Source organism: Prenolepis imparis, unplaced genomic scaffold (genome assembly GCF_030444845.1).
Source record: "Prenolepis imparis isolate NDT839.2.m4 unplaced genomic scaffold, iyPreImpa1.0 SCAF_14, whole genome shotgun sequence".
Taxonomy (NCBI): Eukaryota; Metazoa; Arthropoda; class Insecta; order Hymenoptera; family Formicidae; genus Prenolepis; species Prenolepis imparis.
Genome location: NW_028141172.1, coordinates 7,138,823 through 7,159,092, shown reverse-complemented (window position 1 = coordinate 7,159,092; position 20,270 = coordinate 7,138,823). Strand labels below are relative to the sequence as shown.

The 20,270-nt window shown below is 33.1% G+C and overlaps 1 protein-coding gene across 1 annotated transcript in view; it reads left to right on the top strand.

The window, feature by feature from the left end:
* Irsp53 (Insulin receptor substrate 53 kDa) overlaps positions 1–20,270 on the top strand; it is a 110,831-nt gene that overhangs the window by 58,024 nt on the left and 32,537 nt on the right. Inside the window, exon 4 of the mRNA XM_083054362.1 lies at positions 1,151–1,243. Coding sequence (XP_082910488.1) covers positions 1,151–1,243 — 93 coding nt within the window. The remainder of the gene's footprint in view (positions 1–1,150; positions 1,244–20,270) is intronic.

Genomic DNA, 20,270 nt, shown 5'->3' with positions numbered 1-20,270 from the left:
AAAAAAATTGATGAAAAATCTCTATGAAAATGATCTCTTGATTCAAAAATCTCGATATATTTTTTAAACAAAAAAAAAATTTTGAAACATTGATCTCTCGAAAACTATTGATTTGCGACATTCTTTTTTTGATAAAAAATCTATCGAACACTTATCAAATTGAGAGGTCCCGGAAATAACATTCTTTTCTAAAAACTGTAGTATTTTTATCGAAAAAAATTTATTGAAAAAAATTTCGAGATCTACGAGACACATCGCAATCTTGCGCGCTTCGTGAATAAATTAGATTCTAAAGAGACGACAAATGCAAGCATGGCTCGATTTTTCGATAATGAAAGGAAGTCGAAAGGGAATGATCATGGAGAAAAGGTCTTCAATTTTCCCGAGTCCTTTTCTCCCGAGACATAGCACCTTTTCCGACCAGCTCCACTACTTGTCCATCTCTCTTCTCCTCTCCCATTTTTTTCTTCTCTTCTCGTTCTTCGAGTCTGTTGCGCACGAGCCTGCTATTTATGAGGGATTTGTTCGCGGGGATGGAACACACCATTTCCACCGATATATCGCCATCTCTCCCCTTGCTTCTTCATCACTCGTTTTCCCCGCCGTTTCTTTTCCGGATCGTCCCAATTTTTCTGCTCCATAACGCCTAACGAGAGCTGAGTCTTGGAGGAGGGATCGTTTTTCACTGATAACTGCGAGTGGGTTTTTTATTTTATCGACATGATAGTTCGATCAGCAATGAATCTCACCTATGAACACAACAGAGGAAACACGTACAGAAACGTATTTTTTTAATCCTACAATATTCGCGTCCTATTTCAGTGCAAATATTATTTTGCTCGTGTTGCGTCCATCATGCTGATGGAAAACGCTTGAGATAAATATTTAAATTGACATGTGTGTGTACAAATATTGAAACAATTCTTGAAATAAAGGATTAAATTTCAAAAGAGATAATTAGTTTTTCTAGTAACAAACTGTTATTGATATGTTCCTAATAAAGGATCATTAATATATTTTTATTATTTTCTATCATTTTAATATTTTTATACTTACAATCACTACTATTTATAAATTGATATTAAAAATATATAATAAATAAATATGTAATAAAAAAGCACTATAATTAACAACAACTTTTTTTGTTCAGGAGCTGCGGCGGCGTCGCGAGTTTACGTTGACGCTTTGTCCCGATTGGCTCGTCAAGCTCAGCTGGGAACATGGGGCGGTTCGAAGGATGTTGGTAAGTGAGAAACTTCAAATTAATTATTTCGAATCGAAGAGCATAAAATATAACTTGCTTCAGTATATTCAATTGACATAAATTGAGAAAAAAAATGCTTGAAGAAGCGATAATGGCATAAATAAAGAAATACGCTTATCTAGAAGTTTCTCTGAAACTGTGAAGAAGAAGACTTTGCATGATGTTTAGTAACCGCGAGTAAAACTCGAATTTGTGAAGAATAGTACATTTTTAAAATTATTTAAAAAACAGTAGACTCTTTGCATTAAGGATCACCATTGAAAAATAATGTGTGACAAAAAAGGATGTTGTAATTATAATTAGTAAATAAACTATATATATGTATATATATAATATAATTACTAATTAGAATTACTATATACGTAATAAGTACTCTAATTATATAACTACTAATATTACTATGTAACTACTATAACTATACTATATAATTACATATATAACTACTATAACTATACTATATAATTACATATATAACTACTATAACTATATAAATACTATAATTATATAGTTATATAAATACTATAACTATATGACAATAACTATACTATAACTATACTGCAACTATACTATAACTATGTTATAACTATTTTATAATTATAATGTGTAGAAAGTTTTATAATTTTTTCTACTAATTATCCGCGCGATCGAATCGTAGAGCATCGTGTATTCTCTTCGATTTATTCCGTCGAAACAAAGCGCAAATAAAGCGGTTTTCCGTTCTCAAGAGTTCGAAGTTTGCATCGCTCCGGAACGGGGATGAGCTTTTCCGTGGCTTCCAAAGCCAATAAAGCGCGTTTAACCGTCTCTAAGCTCCCCAAAAGCTCCCTTTCTCTCCTTTTTTTTCCTTCCCCCCTTCTCCCTTCACCCTTCTCAGCTCTAGATGCCGACGAACTAAAGTTGCTAACAAGATCATTGCAGCGTGATAAGTGTACGTATTAAGGTCGGGTCGGTGACCCGCGAGTGAAGCTTGCGAATCTTTTAAAGCAGGCTAAGACACAGTCTTAGGAAGCCTTCCGAGTGCCAACGACCTTATTTGTTCTCGAGAATAAAAGGAGAAGGGGAGGAGGGACAGGCGGAATCCGATCATCTAGGATAGAAATCCTCGATTGAGATCTTTCTCTCTCGCAGTTTCTTCGGGATCGATTTTTTCTTTTAATCTTTTGATCTTGTTTTGTGACTTTTCGACAATCTCTCTTTTATTTTTGACACATATACTAAAAAATAAATTCTCTTTTATTCACATACAGGCATTCTTGCGCAAAGAGTGAATAAAATTAACACAAGTACACTAGTTTGCAGCCAAAAATTATTTTAAACCAGACAAAGTGTTTCTTATAGATTCTTGGGTGCTGAAAACGATGCCGCAAATCAAATTTCACCAGCACGTCAGATTTTCAAAATAATTGAGGTTTAATATGTAAAAAAAATGGCTTTTTTGCGATATTTGAGATTTTGTAAGAAAGGTTAACGTTATTTGAAAAGTCTGATCAAATATCATGAATGTATTGTTTATCCCCTATAAAATGTACTTTTTTTTTATTTTAATATCTTACTTCTTGTTAGTCATGTTATGAAATATTAAAGCTGGGTACGATTCATATGGCTTTTGATTCGTACGACAATTTAGAAATGTACCAATTTGCATTTAGAAATGTACTAATTTATATATAATTTCGCGATATCAACAGTTTTCAACGCATATGTCGTCCGACGAAGATCATTCTCAATATTTTGGCGACAAATTGTACCGCGCGACGATAATGCGTTAGAGTTTATACATATACAGAGCGATGGAGAGGGGAAAGAGAAGAGAGGAGAGAATCATCACGTTGTCTCGAAACGGAACGTTCAATTAATCGAATTAATAAATTCGCCGATTCAGTTATCTGTATGATTTCTGCTCACGAAAATATGCGCACGCGAGCGATTGTTGTTTCGGGCATAATTAATTAGCGCGTTTCGAATTAGCTATTTTATTTTATTTGACGTGGAAATATTGTTTATCGCGTTTGCACACTCTGCAATTTATTATTATGCAATCGCACGATTCTGTTTCAGTCGCGCCACTTACTTTACTTTTCGAATCTCTTTCTTTCTCTTTTGTTTGTGCGAGCAATCAATTATTATGTTTTTGATCAGTGATAATTTGTGAAACTCTCATAATAATTAAAAGTAATATAAAAATAGTACAGAGAATAAATATTATACATGGATACAACTAATTATATGAATCAGTGCTTCGTTTTAATCTTCAATGATCTTGAGTGTATAATCATTGAATTTGTCATAAAAAAAGCTACAAACGTAAATATTTGAAAAATTAAAGTCTCATTAAAAAATTTGAAATTTATCTTTATTTTATCTTGACACCTTTACTCGAAGGTCAAATCAATAGCATCATCACATAAAATACAACTTTTATATAAAATATTTATTTTTATTGTGCTTTTTTATATATATTTAGGTGTTTCAATTTAAATACCTTGTGTATTATACAATAATTATATATAATTAATTATACAAATTAATTGTATACAATTACATTCCTAATTAAATAAGTTAATTATTACAGCTACCAATATTTAATAAAATGTTTCAAAAATATATTATACTATTAGTATATTAATATAGATTAAGAGCGCGCGAAGAATAAATTTCAAAATACAATATATGTATAAGATAAAGACACAAACAATATGAATATCGGTCAATTATCAAGAATTATTTCAAAAACGAAATGTTTCGCGTTTAAAAATTACGCATACATCTGTTAATAATTAACATAAAATTCAATATAATTTACAATAATTAATTTACATATAACATCAATGTAATTTACATAAAACAACCATATATGGTTCACCTAAGTATATATCTGCAGGCGCGGTAATTTAGCTGCCATGTTGACTCTATCGAACAATTTGCATCCAGCAAAAATAAAAATCTCCTGAACGTCTAGTCGCGTTAATTATTAAAATGCCATTGCCCGCAATGTTTGTCTTTGCACACAAACTCAAAAATTTGTAATTAAATTTATAATGAACAAATCTATATTGTGTTAAATTTTACGTATGATGAATATACAATTCAACGATTTTATTTCGCGCTGGGACAATAGAATTTCTTAGCACGTATATAGAAATAAAATTGCACACATATTTAGATTAAAATGTCCATGCTATTATTGGTTTTATGATGAACTATAAAAATATATAATAAAATATAAGAAGTATAAAAGAAAAAATATTAAGAGTTAAGAGAGAAAGAGAGAATTATCGCCGTATTTTTTTGTATTTTGCGGCGCAAGATTGTAGATTAAAATTCTATGAGGTGTATATCTACAGGAAGTTTCTAAATAAGTGTGAAAAACTTTAAAAGATGATTTTTTGTCGAAAATTAAAGGGGGTTTTTCATATAAACATAAACACTTCTATATTCCTCCCTGAGGAGTTACATTCCTCCAAAGGAAAAGGTGAAAAGTAGGTTTTTAATTTTTTTTTTAATTTTGAACAAGTTAAAAAAATGAAATTGGTGGATATTTTCCACTAATAAGAAGGATATTTATTAATATTTTTAAAATTTTCCCATATCGTTATAAGGGGATGAAATTAACAACTCGTCTTCAATTTTTTATTAGAACTTTTTAACGGACCGGAATGTGATCATCTAAAAATATGCGTTAGAAAGCTTGACTCCTTTAGAAACTCTTTCTTATTTCTTTTATTTTTTTCGGAAGCAATAGTTTTCAAAAAAAATAAAAACTTAATTTTCATCTCTCCTTTTGGAGAAGTGTAACTCCATAAGGAGGGATATAGAAGTATACGTTTATATGAAACCTCTTCTTAATTTTCGACAAAGAATCATCTCCTAAAATTTTTCGCACTTATTTAGAAACACACTGTATATATATATTAATATTTTAATAATTAATACCGTAATTAAAACTATTTTTTTCCTCTATGTATTCTGATTCGCGCAACAGTTAGAGAGATACGATTTTTAACCGTTGTATGACAGGATGCATGAAGATCATTCGCGAAATAAAAGATACTTCGATCACTTTGTAATCATCGATTATAACGTGTACGATTCTATTCCACGGTAGATGTATCCGACTTTGCTTTACGCTCATCATCATCCGCTTTTCGCGCGCTGACTCCGTCGAGAAACCCTCTTCCTGCAACTTTAATTCCGCGCTGGAAGTCTTCGCCTTCTCCGAAAGCACCGGTAAGAAGTGCTTCGCAAATAGCGAATTGAATAAACATCTCATTTTCTTATCCTCTTTGCACCTCCTAAGTATTATAATCGTTTCGTGATGAACGTGTTTCACTGAGTTATTTGAATAAAAAAGAAAAACTATATTTAGACAAGATAAAATTAGAATATATAATTATATAATGTAAATATGCACAGTTAAATTAAATGTTATTTTAAATTACTTTTATATATTTATTATTTTATATTGTATATTATTATATATCTTTTTAATATAACTATTTAGATTAAATTTAATAAAATTGATTTAATTTAATAATTAATTTAAGTAAATTTGATTTTTTAAATTAATACATTTAAATACATTTAAATTAATACATTTAAATTTTTATTAATTATTGTATCATAAACTATGTTATGGTAATAAAATGTAAAATATCTAAAATTAAATTTTAACCCTTATTACGAAATTAAAACTTTTATTAAACTTTTATTTAACTTATACTTAAAAATTAATCATATATAATAAAATAATAAATATAAAATTAGTTTAAAATGACATTTAATTTAATTGGGCACATTTAAGATTATAATTGTATTTGTAATCTCTCTTAGAACGCGCGAGTATGGCTTTACCCTTTAATTTTTAAATGTAAAATTATCATAATATAACTTTTGAAGTTATATCTTTGATGTTATAAAGTATGAAGAATTTTCGGATATTTTCTAGTATACAATACGAATTTTTGTGCAACCTTTATTCGCACAAAACTGCTGCATTCGCGGCGAAGGAAGAAAGAGTCGACCTTTACGCGATTACATCGATAGAAATTCGCGCAGGAAGCACGAAGAAATCTGTTTTCGCTATCCCCTCTTTCCTCTTTATCAACTTTCCCATTCAGTCACGAAGGGGAGCCGCGAAAATTCGTAGCTCACGATGTTAGCGCAGAGCGAAATGAAAATGCGACAGCAAAATTGCCAATATCGTCACCCCGGATTTTCCTCGCTCCGCCTCTTTCCCGGCCGAATCCCTCTCCCTTCCGACGGTAAAAAGAGATCGAGGAGATCCCGGTCAATCTTTCCCTTCTTGCCGGCAAATTCGCTGGAATTGACGACAACGAACGGAACAGAAATTTTCAAATATACTTCTCTCTCCTATGCATATGCTTCCAGGAGATATATATTATATTTTATTTTATATTATCTATATATATATATATATATTATTATTGTAATATATTATATATTATTATATTATATATTATGTAGTATATTTTTCGGGAATGAAGATTCGATTTCTTCAATTAATATATTTTTTAATTTTATATATTTTTTATTTTAAATTTTATTATTATAAACTACGTTTATTTATTTTTCAAATTTTATTATAAACATATAGTTTATGTTACATCTTAGTTTATTACATAAACTATGTTTATGATAATAAAATGTAAAAATAAATAAACATATGGATTATGATAATAAGATGTAAAATATTTATAAAATTAAATTTTATTAAAATATATCAAATTAAAGCTTTATTAAATTAAAATGTTATTAGATGTAATCTAAATTTAAATTGTATATTTAAATAATTAATAATATAGTTTGCCGATGCTCATGAATTCGAATTTGAATTTCTAGCGTGACAGATCGAATATCTTGCACTGAGCCATTATACCAGAGTATATTATTCAAATTAATAATATATAATATAATAATAAATATAATAATAATTAATAATATATAATAAAATAATAACAAGATAAAAATATATATATATCATTTCATTTAAAATATCATTTAACTTAACTGTATATATTTAACGTTATAATTTTTTTGGATTGCGAGTTTCCTCCTTCTCCCGCGTTTACGTTTCTTTCAAGAAAATTCTTGCTTTTAATTCGTAGATAAATTTTGCTCGAGAATTTTGTTACTCTTCGTGTTTTATTTTGTTTTCCGACCACAATATAATCCGTCGTCGACCCTCGTGTATATAGTCAGAGTCGTAGCGCGACTCCGCGTATGGTCAGCCGCAGCTGGCAGTGGACGTGCCACGTGTCGGTCGGACAAAGCGTGAGGGTGAGGAAAACAAAGAGGGACGGATAGACGGGGACCGCGCGCGGCATATATTACGGAATTGTTTCGTGGAAAAGTGAGGAAAACATATTAACGAAAATTAGTAAACTGTAATCGTTTAAAAAATAGTATTAATTAATTAAAACAAAATTTTTACGTTTACATAAATGCGTTGGTGATTAGTACAAAGATTCGCTATACAAAAGTTATACAAAGATACTTTTTTAGCTTATGCAAAGATATTTTTAGATTATGCAAAGGTTACACAAAGATAGTTTTTTAAGTTATGCAAAGGTTATGCCAAGATACTTTTAGATTATATAAAGGTTTACACTTCCAAAGATATTTTAAATTTTAAATAAATAAAATAAAAATTAATAAAAACTAGTAGTTTAAAAATATTAATTAATTGAAGCATAATTTTTACGTTTACATAAATGCGATTAAATTTCCATATTACTTAATAAGACTAAATTACAATATCAAAATTAGAAATAAGCATCCGGAATGTGAAAGTTTTTTTTTATCTTCTTCCGCGTTTTTGAGAAAAATGGCATAGCAACAGATAGTTTCCGATTTTTTTGTACTTTCGACGAACGCAGGAGGATTTTCATCAGCAAGAACATAATTGTTTACGGCTTATGACCACTTCTACTTATTATGCATGTGCTTATTTGTATTATAATTTTATATTAAAGAGAGATTAAATGAGAGAGAACCAAAATGTAATTAATTGAAATGCGAAATAACTGACTTTATTGCTTCTAATTATCTGCATTATTAAACATATTTGACTCTACTCCTAAGTCCGTATTAGTATATATATATATATATATATATTCCATATTTCACTTCTAATACAATCCACGTATAATTTGTAGAAAATTTTTTCAGGCATTTTTTTATCGTACACAAAATAATTCAAATTTTACATACAAATTTATACTTTCATAAACTTATTAATAATTTGTGCAAAAATCCTATTATGCAGTGCGCCTGTGTATATATGTGTAACTTTAAAATTATTAATTTGCATAATTATTTTACGAACACTTTACACGTACAATTTCACTTTACACAATAATATAAGCGTGCATGTTATTTCCTGAATTTTCCGAATAAATTCCCCCCCCCCCCCTTCTCTCTCTTTCTCTCTCTCTCTTGGTTGAGCAATGCTCGGACGATACGATGGACTGGAATGAATCAGACTCGCGAGTAGATAGGGATGAAGCGCGACAGACAGTGGAAACGGACGGCATCGGATGGACGCGTCAAAAGCAGAGAGCGCGTCTACGCACCGCGAAGCGTGCAGAACCAGTGGAAAGGGGGAAAGGGGGATAGAGGGAGGCAGGGAGAGAGGTAGAGAGTGGTAGGGAGGGGGAAGAAGGAAGCAGAAGGGGATGGGAGAGAAATGCACGAGCCGTGAAGGATATCGGACTGTTCCTTGCAGCTGGCACGTTTCGCCGGTCCTTTTCCGAAAGAGAAAGAAGAGAGAGAGAGAGAGAAGGAGAGGAAAGTCTTCGTCTCTCGAGTACCGGGAAACGCGCTATCTCCCACTTAATTGCGTCTGGTCGCGCAATATAATAGGACAGGTTTCGCCCCCTCCTCCTCCACCGCGTGCGATGAGAGACTGTAATTCGCCAGCTTTCCCTCTCACCCTAGTTGCACAAACAAGGGCTCGTTTGTTGCACGGTTATTATTATAATTATTGTTGCATTCGATATTGGGCTGGATTCTATGGACTGCGCTTGCCGCCAGTCAGTTTGTTGTCGGAAACACACATTTCGCGTCGCGAAATTGGGAGGAGAAGGGGGCGAGTAAAACAGATTGTAAAACAAGGGAAAAATCTCTCTCACTCTCTTTCTCTCCCTCTTGATGGTTTATTTAGCGATTTTTATAATGTATTCTCCTATATTTCTGATGTGTAAACTCGCAACATTTTCGCAATACTTTCATCATACAAAAGAAATTTTCTTTTCTCTATTTTCTTTCTCTTTCTTTCCATTTACTTTCTAAATATGCCGCGTAATTTCGTGCGTATATATTTTTTCTATAAATCACATTCCAAGTTTCTTCTATCTTTCAAAATATTTACATTCGAGCACGTTCTGCTACTGTGCTCGAAACAAGTACAGCTCCCGTGCGAGTTCTCCCACCCTCCTCATTCTCCCCTCCCTTCCTCATTCCCTTCCTCCGGGGAGAATGTTATTTCCGAGAATGTTATAACCTTTCAATTTGATAGGTGTGTTTAATAAATTTTTTTACCGAGAAAAGAATGTCACAAACTACGGTGCGCTATAATCATTAGTTTTTGAGATGTTTCAAAATTTTTATTTCGTTTTTTAAAAAAATGTAAAACTTAAAAATTTTTAACAAGAGGTAATTTTCATAGAAATTTTTTACATTCAGATTTTTTTATAAATATTATTTTAATTTAAAAAATAAAAAATTCTAACCTAATCCCTAACCCAAAAAATAAAAATTCTAACCTAACCTAACCTCAGGTTAGAAAAATGGGTTAGGAATAGATTAAAATTTTTTTTTTAAATTATTATTTTAATTTAATCATAAATAGGTTAGATTAGAATTTTTTCAGACTAAGGGTGCAGAGGGGATACTTCTCTTTTAAATGTAATACATATAGTACCAATTGTTGTGATAAAAGTATTGGTTATTGTAACTTAAAAATTAATATCTCAAAAACTATGAATCAAAACGTATTGTAATTTGCGGCATTCTTCTTTTGATAAAAAAATCCTATGAAAATGTTCTATCAAATTGAAGGAGTCCGGAATTAATATTCTTGCCTCCCCCTCTCTCCCCCTCTCTCCCCCTCTCTCCCCCTCTCTCCCCCTCTCTCCCCCTCTCTCCCCCTCTCTCCCCCTCTCTCCCCCTCTCTCCCCCTCTCTCCCCCTCTCTCCCCCTCTCTCCCCCTCTCTCCCCCTCTCTCCCCCCTCCTCTCTCTCTCTTTCTCTTTTTCTCTTTCCCTGCTATCTTTCTAATGTTTCTCTTCGGGATCCACCGCGTGTCGTCTACGAGCGCTATTCGGGTCGGCACGTGGGTTTTTATAGAGCGATGAACGTGTACTGCACGCAAACACAGGTCAACATATATTCTTCGTCGTTGCGGTTGTCGTCCTCCGAATCGTCGTTCAGCTTCCTCGTAACGTCGTTTCGTGGAAAGTGGCCACTTTCCTGCAGACGCGCTCGCAGTCACAGCCGACAAGGTTAGAACGCTCTGAAATTCCGAGTCCGAAACTTGAATCGTTAGCGTTTCGAGGCTTCGAGCGTGTCTTAAGTCCTCCCCTCTCCCTCCCGCTTTTCATTCTTCTTCGCTATCGCGGACCGCGTTTTACTTCGGCTCGACATATTTTAGGATTTTTATTAACATGACGAAATATTCTTCTAATAAAATAATGAGAAAGAATTATGTTTATATAAATATGTAGCAAGAAAAATATTAATTTTTTCTGATATACCTGTGTGTGTCTATAATTATTAATGAAAAAATTGCATTTTTAAAGTAAGAGGATTGTATACTATAAAATCCCTCGCTTAACAGGTATGGATGAAGTTATTAATAAAGTGGTTCGCAAAAGAAGACTTGAGAGAAGTATTCACGAGTAAGTAACGTAATTTAATCGTTCAAGATCCACGTATGTCTTGTATTCTATACGTACTATGTCTATAATGCTTTCTTTCTTTGTATCTAAAATAATGTAAACTTTTTCGTTAATATAAAATTAAATCCCATTTTATTAACATTTTTATAAATTGGTAATATCTGATATTATAATCTTTAGAGAATTCCCCTCTTAAGATAAGAGGATTCTTTTGGATTATTTTAAAACAGGGTATTTTAAAAATAAATGGGAAATTCTTAAAATTATAGTACAATTTTTTCAGTGAAGTATTCAAAGTGAGAAGGGACTAAAAAAGAAATAAAATTGAGATCGCAAAAATGTTGAACTGGAGAGAAAGAGAGAGAGAGAGAGAGAGAGAGAGAGAGAGAGAGAGAAGGGAAAAACTCGCACAAGAACTCTGTACTTGTTTCGAGCAGGAAAGTGCTCGAATTTAAATATTTTGAAACATAGAAGAAACTTGGAAGAAGATTTAGAAAAAATATATATACGAACACGGCGGCATATTTAGAAAGTAAATAAAAAAAGAGAAGGATGAAGTGATAAAATTTTTTTCCTCGTATAATCATGAAGTACATGTAGAGAGAGCGATGGTGGCAAAAGGGTTGAAATCCGGTCGTTCCATAAATCAGGCGAGACGCCAATCTCTCGCGGCAGCGTCGAATGGCAGCCTCGTTGAAAGAACGTGACATGACGGTCCTAATGAAAGCAGCAATTAAGTAGGTAGAACGCGCGATCGACCAAGTTCTCGTCCCCTTTGCGCGCGCGCGAGCAAATTACGCGACGATGGCAATTAATAAAGCCCCGTAATGGCGTTCGCGGTTGTATCGCGGTCTCTCCTCCCTCCCCCACTCCCCTGTGCAATCTCATCGTCGTTAATCACTTTAACGAGAGCTTTTGTTAACGCTCCGTCGCGCGATAAGAAAACGTTGGGAAGGGGGTTGCGCGAATCGGAAATATAAAGCATTACAAGTATTACGTTATCGTATATAGGGTGTTTCAGAAAGAAGGTGGATGAACTTCTAGGTCGTATTTCTCACGTCAAAATAAAGAAGAAAGTTTATATATACCCATAGTAAAAAATGAGTGGTTGCTAAGTTAGTAGTAAAACAAAGTTTATGTTAACATTATTATTAAATAACTGGTCAACAAGAATAAATTTTTGTTTAGTTGTTAAGGATGTTTGAACGAATTTAGGGTACTTTAGGGGATGCTGAATCCAAAAATGACAACTTTTTTGACGAATTGGCTCTAGTTTTTGAGACAATGGATATTCAAATTATGATTTTACCCCAATACGATCTATATAGCCGCTGACATATGCAGCAAGATTTTGGTATGTCTTTTTATTTTTTAACATTGTTTTTATCTCCAACATGATCCTGATGATATATATAAAAGAAAATAATCGTACAAACAGCATTTTTCTATGCATTAATTGTAATCATCTGAATCAGTTTACTTTGTTTTTACTTATTTTACTGAATACAACGCAATTATTATTATATTGTATATACTTTTGTATAATTTTTAAAACAGTTTCCATATAATTTGGGGATAGGGTACACCTGACCATTACATTTTTTGCATTTTTTATGTTTTTCATGAGGTACCCATTATCTTAAAAATTAGAGTTAATCTAGAAAAATGCCATATTCGGAATCACAAAGTTACCTTAAAATCGATCTAATATAATTAGCAATAAAATCAGTTGACCAGTGTAATCATAAGTAAGCACTTTTAATACATAAAAAATATTCAAAATAGTCGCCATTTGATTGGAAACAGGCATTGACATGACAGAGTAAGAACTGTCAAACCATTTCAAAGATTTCATGTAATGTCACAAGCATTAATATTGTGTTAATATAGTTAATATAGTTAATAATGTGTTTCTTCGTTATCAATATTAAGTTGCGAGTAGACGTTTTAAATGTTCTCATAGATAAAAATCTAGCTGTTTTCAATCCAATGGCGGCCATTTTGAGCATTTCTTATGAATTATTTACTTACTTGTGATTATTTTATAATAATAACGTTAATATGAACTTTATCTTATTATAATTTCGCAACCACTCATTTTTGACAATGGATATATACAATATAAACTTTTTTCTTTATTTTGACATAAGGAATACGCCCTAGAATTCGTTATTCGAAATTGGCAAAATTATGCAGTAAGAAATTGAAGCCTTCCACATTTGTGTGTGTCTGTGTGCGAGGACAAGAGTTTCGGTCTCGAGATCTAATCAAAACCGGAAGTCTTTGCCACCCTCGTAAATGCGGGCCGAGTGTGCATCCGGTGTACGAGTGTTCTCTCGTCTCCCCCCCCCCTCCCTCTCTCCTCGCGGCGCGTTTCATTACGCGAGATTGCATCGTGTTTTGTAAACCCGACGCGAAGATGCAAGCTAGCTAGCGCTCGTATCAGCGCATGAAATGGAAATGCAACCGAAGATTTCCCTTCCCCCCAACCCCCGCTTTATATCTACGCGATGCAGTAGCGATCCGGGTAGCGAACTGGCACGAAGGGAAGAGGGGCGAAGTGGGGGGGAGAGGGGGAACTTGCAAACCCCTTTTGTTTCGAAACTCCGCGGCGAGACTAGCCGACGCCGAATTCCGCCATATCGCGGCGCTTTTTTCCCGCGTTAAAAACGCGGCTTACAAAAATGCAAATGTTAATGCATTCTCGTGGAGCTTAGAGAGAATGCGAATTTTGATAACTTGTACTTTAGAGCTCGAGAATTTTAAAAGACACTTTTAGGGATTCTGAAAATTTCAGAACTTTTCCCAGACTAGGAACTTTTGATTCCTTTTTTTCTTGGAACTTTATATTTTTTATTTAATCTTTTTTTTCTCTCTCCCTCATTGTGTATGTGTATGCAAATCTTTAAAATTTTGAGGTGCTTTGAATTCTATAAATTCTAAAAATTTAAAATCCTTGAAGATGCGCATCCTTAATAATTGGGTTGAACTAAAAATTTGTTTAGATTTTAATTATGGAGGGTCCAAACACACATCGTATTGATTCACATATTCAAGCTTCTTCAAATGCCTTACAACTATGGTTTGTGAAATTTAGAGTGTCTCAGCAATTTCTCTTGTGATGTTGTACTGATAACTTGGAATCAATGTGATGATTTGATCATTAACAACCGTGGAGGATCTTCCTGATCGTGGGGTATGTTTTAAAGTAGTCTTCAATTCGAAACTCTGCAAACCACTTCTGACACGTTCGTTTGATTTCTTCTTCTTTTTCTTAAAAATTATATGGCACAGCGTGCCTTATTTATAGCATCCACGAACTGGTATTCTGGTACATAGATAGGGTATTCAGTGAATCTAAAAATCTATTAGGACGCAAACCGAAGGTCATTCAACTGTTTTATATGAGTAGCACATTATGTGCTTATAATATTTTTCGATTATTAGTGGGACACACAATTCTTGTTGGTCACTTGGTTATTTTCTTGATATGTATTGCTCAGGGTACATCGGCACTACATAGGATCAAGAGCTGCATTTGTACACTAGGAAGTGGACTAACAATATACCCCTCGTTTGATCACAGCATCGTCTTCATACATTGCACAATTTTTTCTGACAATGAGTTAGATTAGGATTTTGAATTTTTACTCTTTTCCGATAAAAAAAAGAACATAAGATGGCGGAAATGCTTCCTTAGTGTCTTCCATTTTCCAATTCACACTGCGCAAGTATTACTTAACCAATTGCAAGAGCCTTTTTCTAAAACACAATAGAAAGAGTCACCTGTCAAGATCATATACAATGCTAGGAATGAAGTGGGTTGTTGATTACTTCCAGCCATCTATTGATAAAATCCGATCTTTTGGTTTAACCTAATATTCCTTTATAAGTACGAATACAACTTGATACACACGATGACACATAGGGTTTGTTCTTTATTGTTGCACTTGTGAACTAGTGCACACTGGTGCAATAAGTTAGAATGAAACAAAATATACTCTCTCTCACTTTAACATATTACACCAGTGTGCACTAATTCACCAGTGCAGCAATAGAAAACAAACCCATAATTAGATATTCAGGCAAATTGTAAAACGTGTCGTCTTTGTAGCGTGCTATATTAAAATTGCACCTTTCGCAAATTCGGAGCAGTTAATATTGAATCTTGACTCGACGAAAAGTTGTAATCCCACGGCTTCACGACGGCCGAAATAAATTGCACTTGCCTAATTGGAAAGACGAAGAATGATGGGACTTCTTGCGTAAATACCGTCGTCGCAAGCGGCGGATACTGCGCTGCAACGGGATATTTATCTTGTAATGGTGCACGCGATATCTCGGTGGCGTTATTAAATTGTTTCGTATTTGCATGACGGTGCCAAGCCGAGCTGAAGACCTAACGACGGGAGTTACGAGCTCGCTTAAAGCGAGGAACGGAAAGACGCGGAAACTGGAAGAAGGAGGGGGACGAAGGGAAGAAACGAGACGCGTAATAAAAGGATGTCATTTAATTTAGCGATTCGCCAGATTCGCTCGGATTCGCCACTTTGCCCTCCCGTCTTTTCATCTTTCTCTCTCTTTCTCTCTCTCTCTCTCTCTCTCTCTCTCTCTCTCTCTCTCTCTCTCTCTCTCTCTCTCTCTCTCTCTCTCTCTCTCTCTCTCTCTCTCTCTCTCTCTCTCTCTCTCTCTCCCCCTCTCTCTCTCTCTCCCTAGACGCATTTATCCGAAGCCGAGAGGCCAATTACGACTGTTTTCGCTCGTCCTCGCGAAAGCCCGTCTTTATTCATTCCGGATAGACGCGAGTCCTTTGTGCCTCAAATAGGACGAATCTTTAGATTTGCAATAGCAATTCATGTTTAAAGTAGCTGTGTCTAATCTTACGTTTTATTTTTCTAGCGTACGAATTGTGCGCAGGATTAATATTTTGCGATTAATATCAAAGGTTGTCAGGAATCTCGAAGTTTCGGTTAATAAGTAACCCTGTGAGACATAAAATTTTTCAACTTTAAATCTACGATCATTTAAGCTTTAAATGTTCGAAATTTTGAATATGTAAAAACTCTGAATCTCACTTTCTCTCTCTCTTTTATTGTTAGATATATATATATATCTGAATATTCAAACTCCTAAAACTCAAGTACTGAAACTTCAATTTCTTCTATCTGTGGATTTTCATAATTTAGAATACCTACATAGATGTTTAAATTATAAAACTTTCGATTATTACAACTTGGATCTCTCGAATCGTTACAATGTAGATCCTTTTCGTGTTGCGAAATTTTTACAACTTTAGATTTTTTTATCGAACTTGCTGTTGTCGAAACTCCTTACTAGATTTCAAGTATCAAGGGACGTAATTACGCGAGCGAATTTCTATTCGCGAATTGGTCGTATCATTTCCGGCGCGGCGCGAAACTCGCGTTTTAATCGGACATACTTTAATTTGCTCTCGCGAAACGAGTGTGCACTGCCAATAATATTTCGATTGCATTTTATCTCACTTTAAAGCGCTGTCGAAGATTAGTATTTGCACGATGGAAATCAGCCAGTTTTCCTACTTTTTTCTTTTTTGTAAAGAGATCGAGTAATTAAAAAATGTTTATTATTTTTATTAATAGAAATTCAATATTATAAATATTTTAAAAAATATTTTTTATATGAATGTATAATATATATAATTTATAATATTTAAAACTTAAATAAAAATTACTACTAATATATATGTATATGTATTAAATATTTAATATTATAATTATAATATAATAGGAATAATATAATATATATAATAAACATATTTTATAAATATATAAATATTTTTATATTTTTGTATTATAATATATTATATACACACTTTTAGAAAAAAAATTAATGTAATTCAAGGGAATAGTCAGACTTTTCTACATTTCAGCGAAAAATTTGCGGTTCACTCGTCCTGCTTAATTCTCTTGTAAAGGTTCTTTCAACCCTTCGTGAGATGCTCACGAGAAAACGACTATTCACGCGAGAATATTCGGGACGACGTACACGTCTCCGCACTTTGACGATCGATCGATCTTATAACTCGACCCGCCCCATCGTCTTCTTGTTCTTTTCTCGGGAAAGATTTATTTGCTTTGGATACGAAATCTTCCAGTGAAAATTCCTCGTCCATAGAATTTCGCGAATTTCAACAATTCTTCGCAATGAAATGATTACATATGTTTTTAATTATTGGGTTTCGCATCATTTTGCTGTTATTTTTTAATAAAATATTTTAAGCACGGGAGATCAAAAGTTTAAAAGGGTTGAAAAATGTAACCTTTCTTGCGGATCCTAAGTAAAATAAAACTTTGTATCAGAATTTTGAACACAGTATAGAAAATCTAAAATATATATATTTTTTAATAATAATTTAATATTTTATAAAATACATATATTAATATACATAATATGTATATATTTTATATATATATTTTTTATATATATTTTTAATATATATTTTAAAAATTGTGACATCAGGAATTTTTCTTAACGTTTGAGAAATTCAAACTTTTATACGGATATAAAGTTTCAAGTATTAAATTTCGAATATCCACAGAGTTTTAACAAATATTTTTTCATACTCGTAATTTTAATTAAAAACTATATACGGATTGAAAAATCCACATTCTGACATCCTCGCCGAATAAACACACGGGATCGTTTTCGGAGACGAAACTCGGAAGAGTGGGAGGGAAAAAGGGGAAGGGGAGGGGGAATCCGTAAAGCGTTAAGGATTCGCGAAACGTAACAACGTCGAGGCACGCGCTGCCATTGGAAGCATGCGAGAACGTATAAAGCGAAATAAAATAAAGTGTAAGCGAGCTTTACTCTCGGGGGAGTGCGATTCTACTTTAGATTAAATTCCGAACTCACCTTCTTACCGCTGCGCTCCCCCCCCCTTCACCCTTCTCTTCGTCACCGCCACCGCTTCTATCTCGTTTCGGAAAGTAAGCTTTTCTCGCCACGGACGTTTTTATCAGCGAACAGATGGTTTCGCTTGTAATCCGCGATATAACGTCCCCCCGCGTTTTCCCCCTCATTCCTCTCTCTCGCTTTCCCTCCTTTCTCCCACGGGATCTTTGAGCGACGAGAAAAACGAGATCAACGAGTGTTTGTTTATTTGAAGCACTGAATGGAACTAATAAGTCTGGGAAAAACGAAAAAAATAAACTAGTATGGCAAAGTTACTTATATCGAACTCTTATTAAGTCGTCGAATTCTAAGCTTAATTTATAAAGAGACAAAAAAGTTCTAAATAAGTGCGAAAAATTTTAGGAGCTGATTCTTTGTCGAAAATTAAGAAGGGTTTTTCATGTAACCATATACTCCTATATCTCTCCCTGAGGAGTTACACTTCTTCACAAGGGGAGATGAAAATTAGGTTTTTATTTACTTTTTTTCTTAAAAACTATTGATTTTAAAAAATAAAAGAAATAAAAAAGTTTCTAAAGGAATCAAGCTTTCTAACGCATATTTTTAGATGATCACATTCCGGTCCGTTAAAAAGTTCTAATAAAAAATTGAATAGAGATTGTTAGTTTCATCTCCTTATAACGATACGGGAAGATTAAAAAGATATTAACAAATATCCTTCTTATTAATGGAAAATATCCATCAAATTTTATTTTTTTAACTTGTTCAAAATTTGAGAAAAAAATTAAAAATCTAATTTTTACCTCCCCCTTTGGAGAAGTGTAACTCTTCAGGAAAGGATATAGGGAGGAATATATGTTTATATAAAAAAAAATTTCCCTTCATTTTCAACAAAGAATCATTTCCTAAAGTTTTTATATATTTTATATATATTTATATACTGTGCTTATTTATTTATTTTGTAAGCTTGCATTTATAATGCTTCGTAAGCTTCTCTTGAAGAAATGTGCTCTTGAACTTGCGTTTCTTTTTCGTTTCTCCTTCGGTATATATATTTATATTTTAAGAATTGGCGAGATCAGACTCCGAGTACCGTTGATCTCCGACATACTTCGTATCATCTCAAGAATAACGAAAGAGGGAAATGTAGAAGAGAGGGAGAAACGGCACGCGTCTACTTCATCTCTCTTCTTGACAGCTCTATCTTGCGAATATCCCCCGAATCCACCTTGTGTGTCTCTCTTTTTCCCCACCCTTTAGTCAGCTCCCTTGACACGAGTCGTTACTCTTTTCGAATACCGAAACCACCCCTGTGGCTCGATTTCACTGACTCCAAGACAGCCGAGCCGCCGCCATCTTGCAACATATTTTGTGTGTCCTTTGACGCGCATCTGATCAAAGGACGCAGAATCCCTCCTTCCCGAGGAAGAAAGTATGGAGGAACGAAAAGATTACGTGAGACTGCAGTAATTCTATATAACGAGCAATTTAATTTTAACATAAATCGATAATATTACTAACAATTTGTTGTTTGGATACCTTTGCATCCAATTTACATAAGACATCTTTCATATAATTATTTAAATAAATAAATACATATATATATATAAATATATAATAAAAATATATATACATATGAATATGCATAATAAACGAATTTTGTGTCGAATAAATGATCGTTCTGGATAAAACAATTTTGCCATCAAATTAAATTCTCAATAAATAAATTATAAAATATAATGTCAGCAAATATATCTACATATTTTACACGATATTTTTCAAATAATTTATATATTGAGGATTTAATATGATTTTGATGAAATAAAATTGTTTAATTAAAATTATTCATTCATAAAATTCCTTTATCATAATTATTTTTTCGATAAATTTTATGAATTTCGAGCCAATGTCTCTTATTAATCTAATTTCTTTCTTCTTCTTGATTTTGTATTTTTGACATCTATTTCTTTCTTAAAATGTATCTCTTTAAAATCGAATTTTGCATTGCTTAGAAACGTTGCTTACAAATATGTTTTCTATATATTTGTTTACTTTTTTTATATTTATCTTATCGCGAGATACTTTATATATCTCTAACCGAATCCCTTGCTTTGAAAAAATAACTAGGGAATAATTGAGGGTGTCAGCGGGACGTGTAAAAAATTAAGACAAATTGAAGTAGCAGTTCAGTCA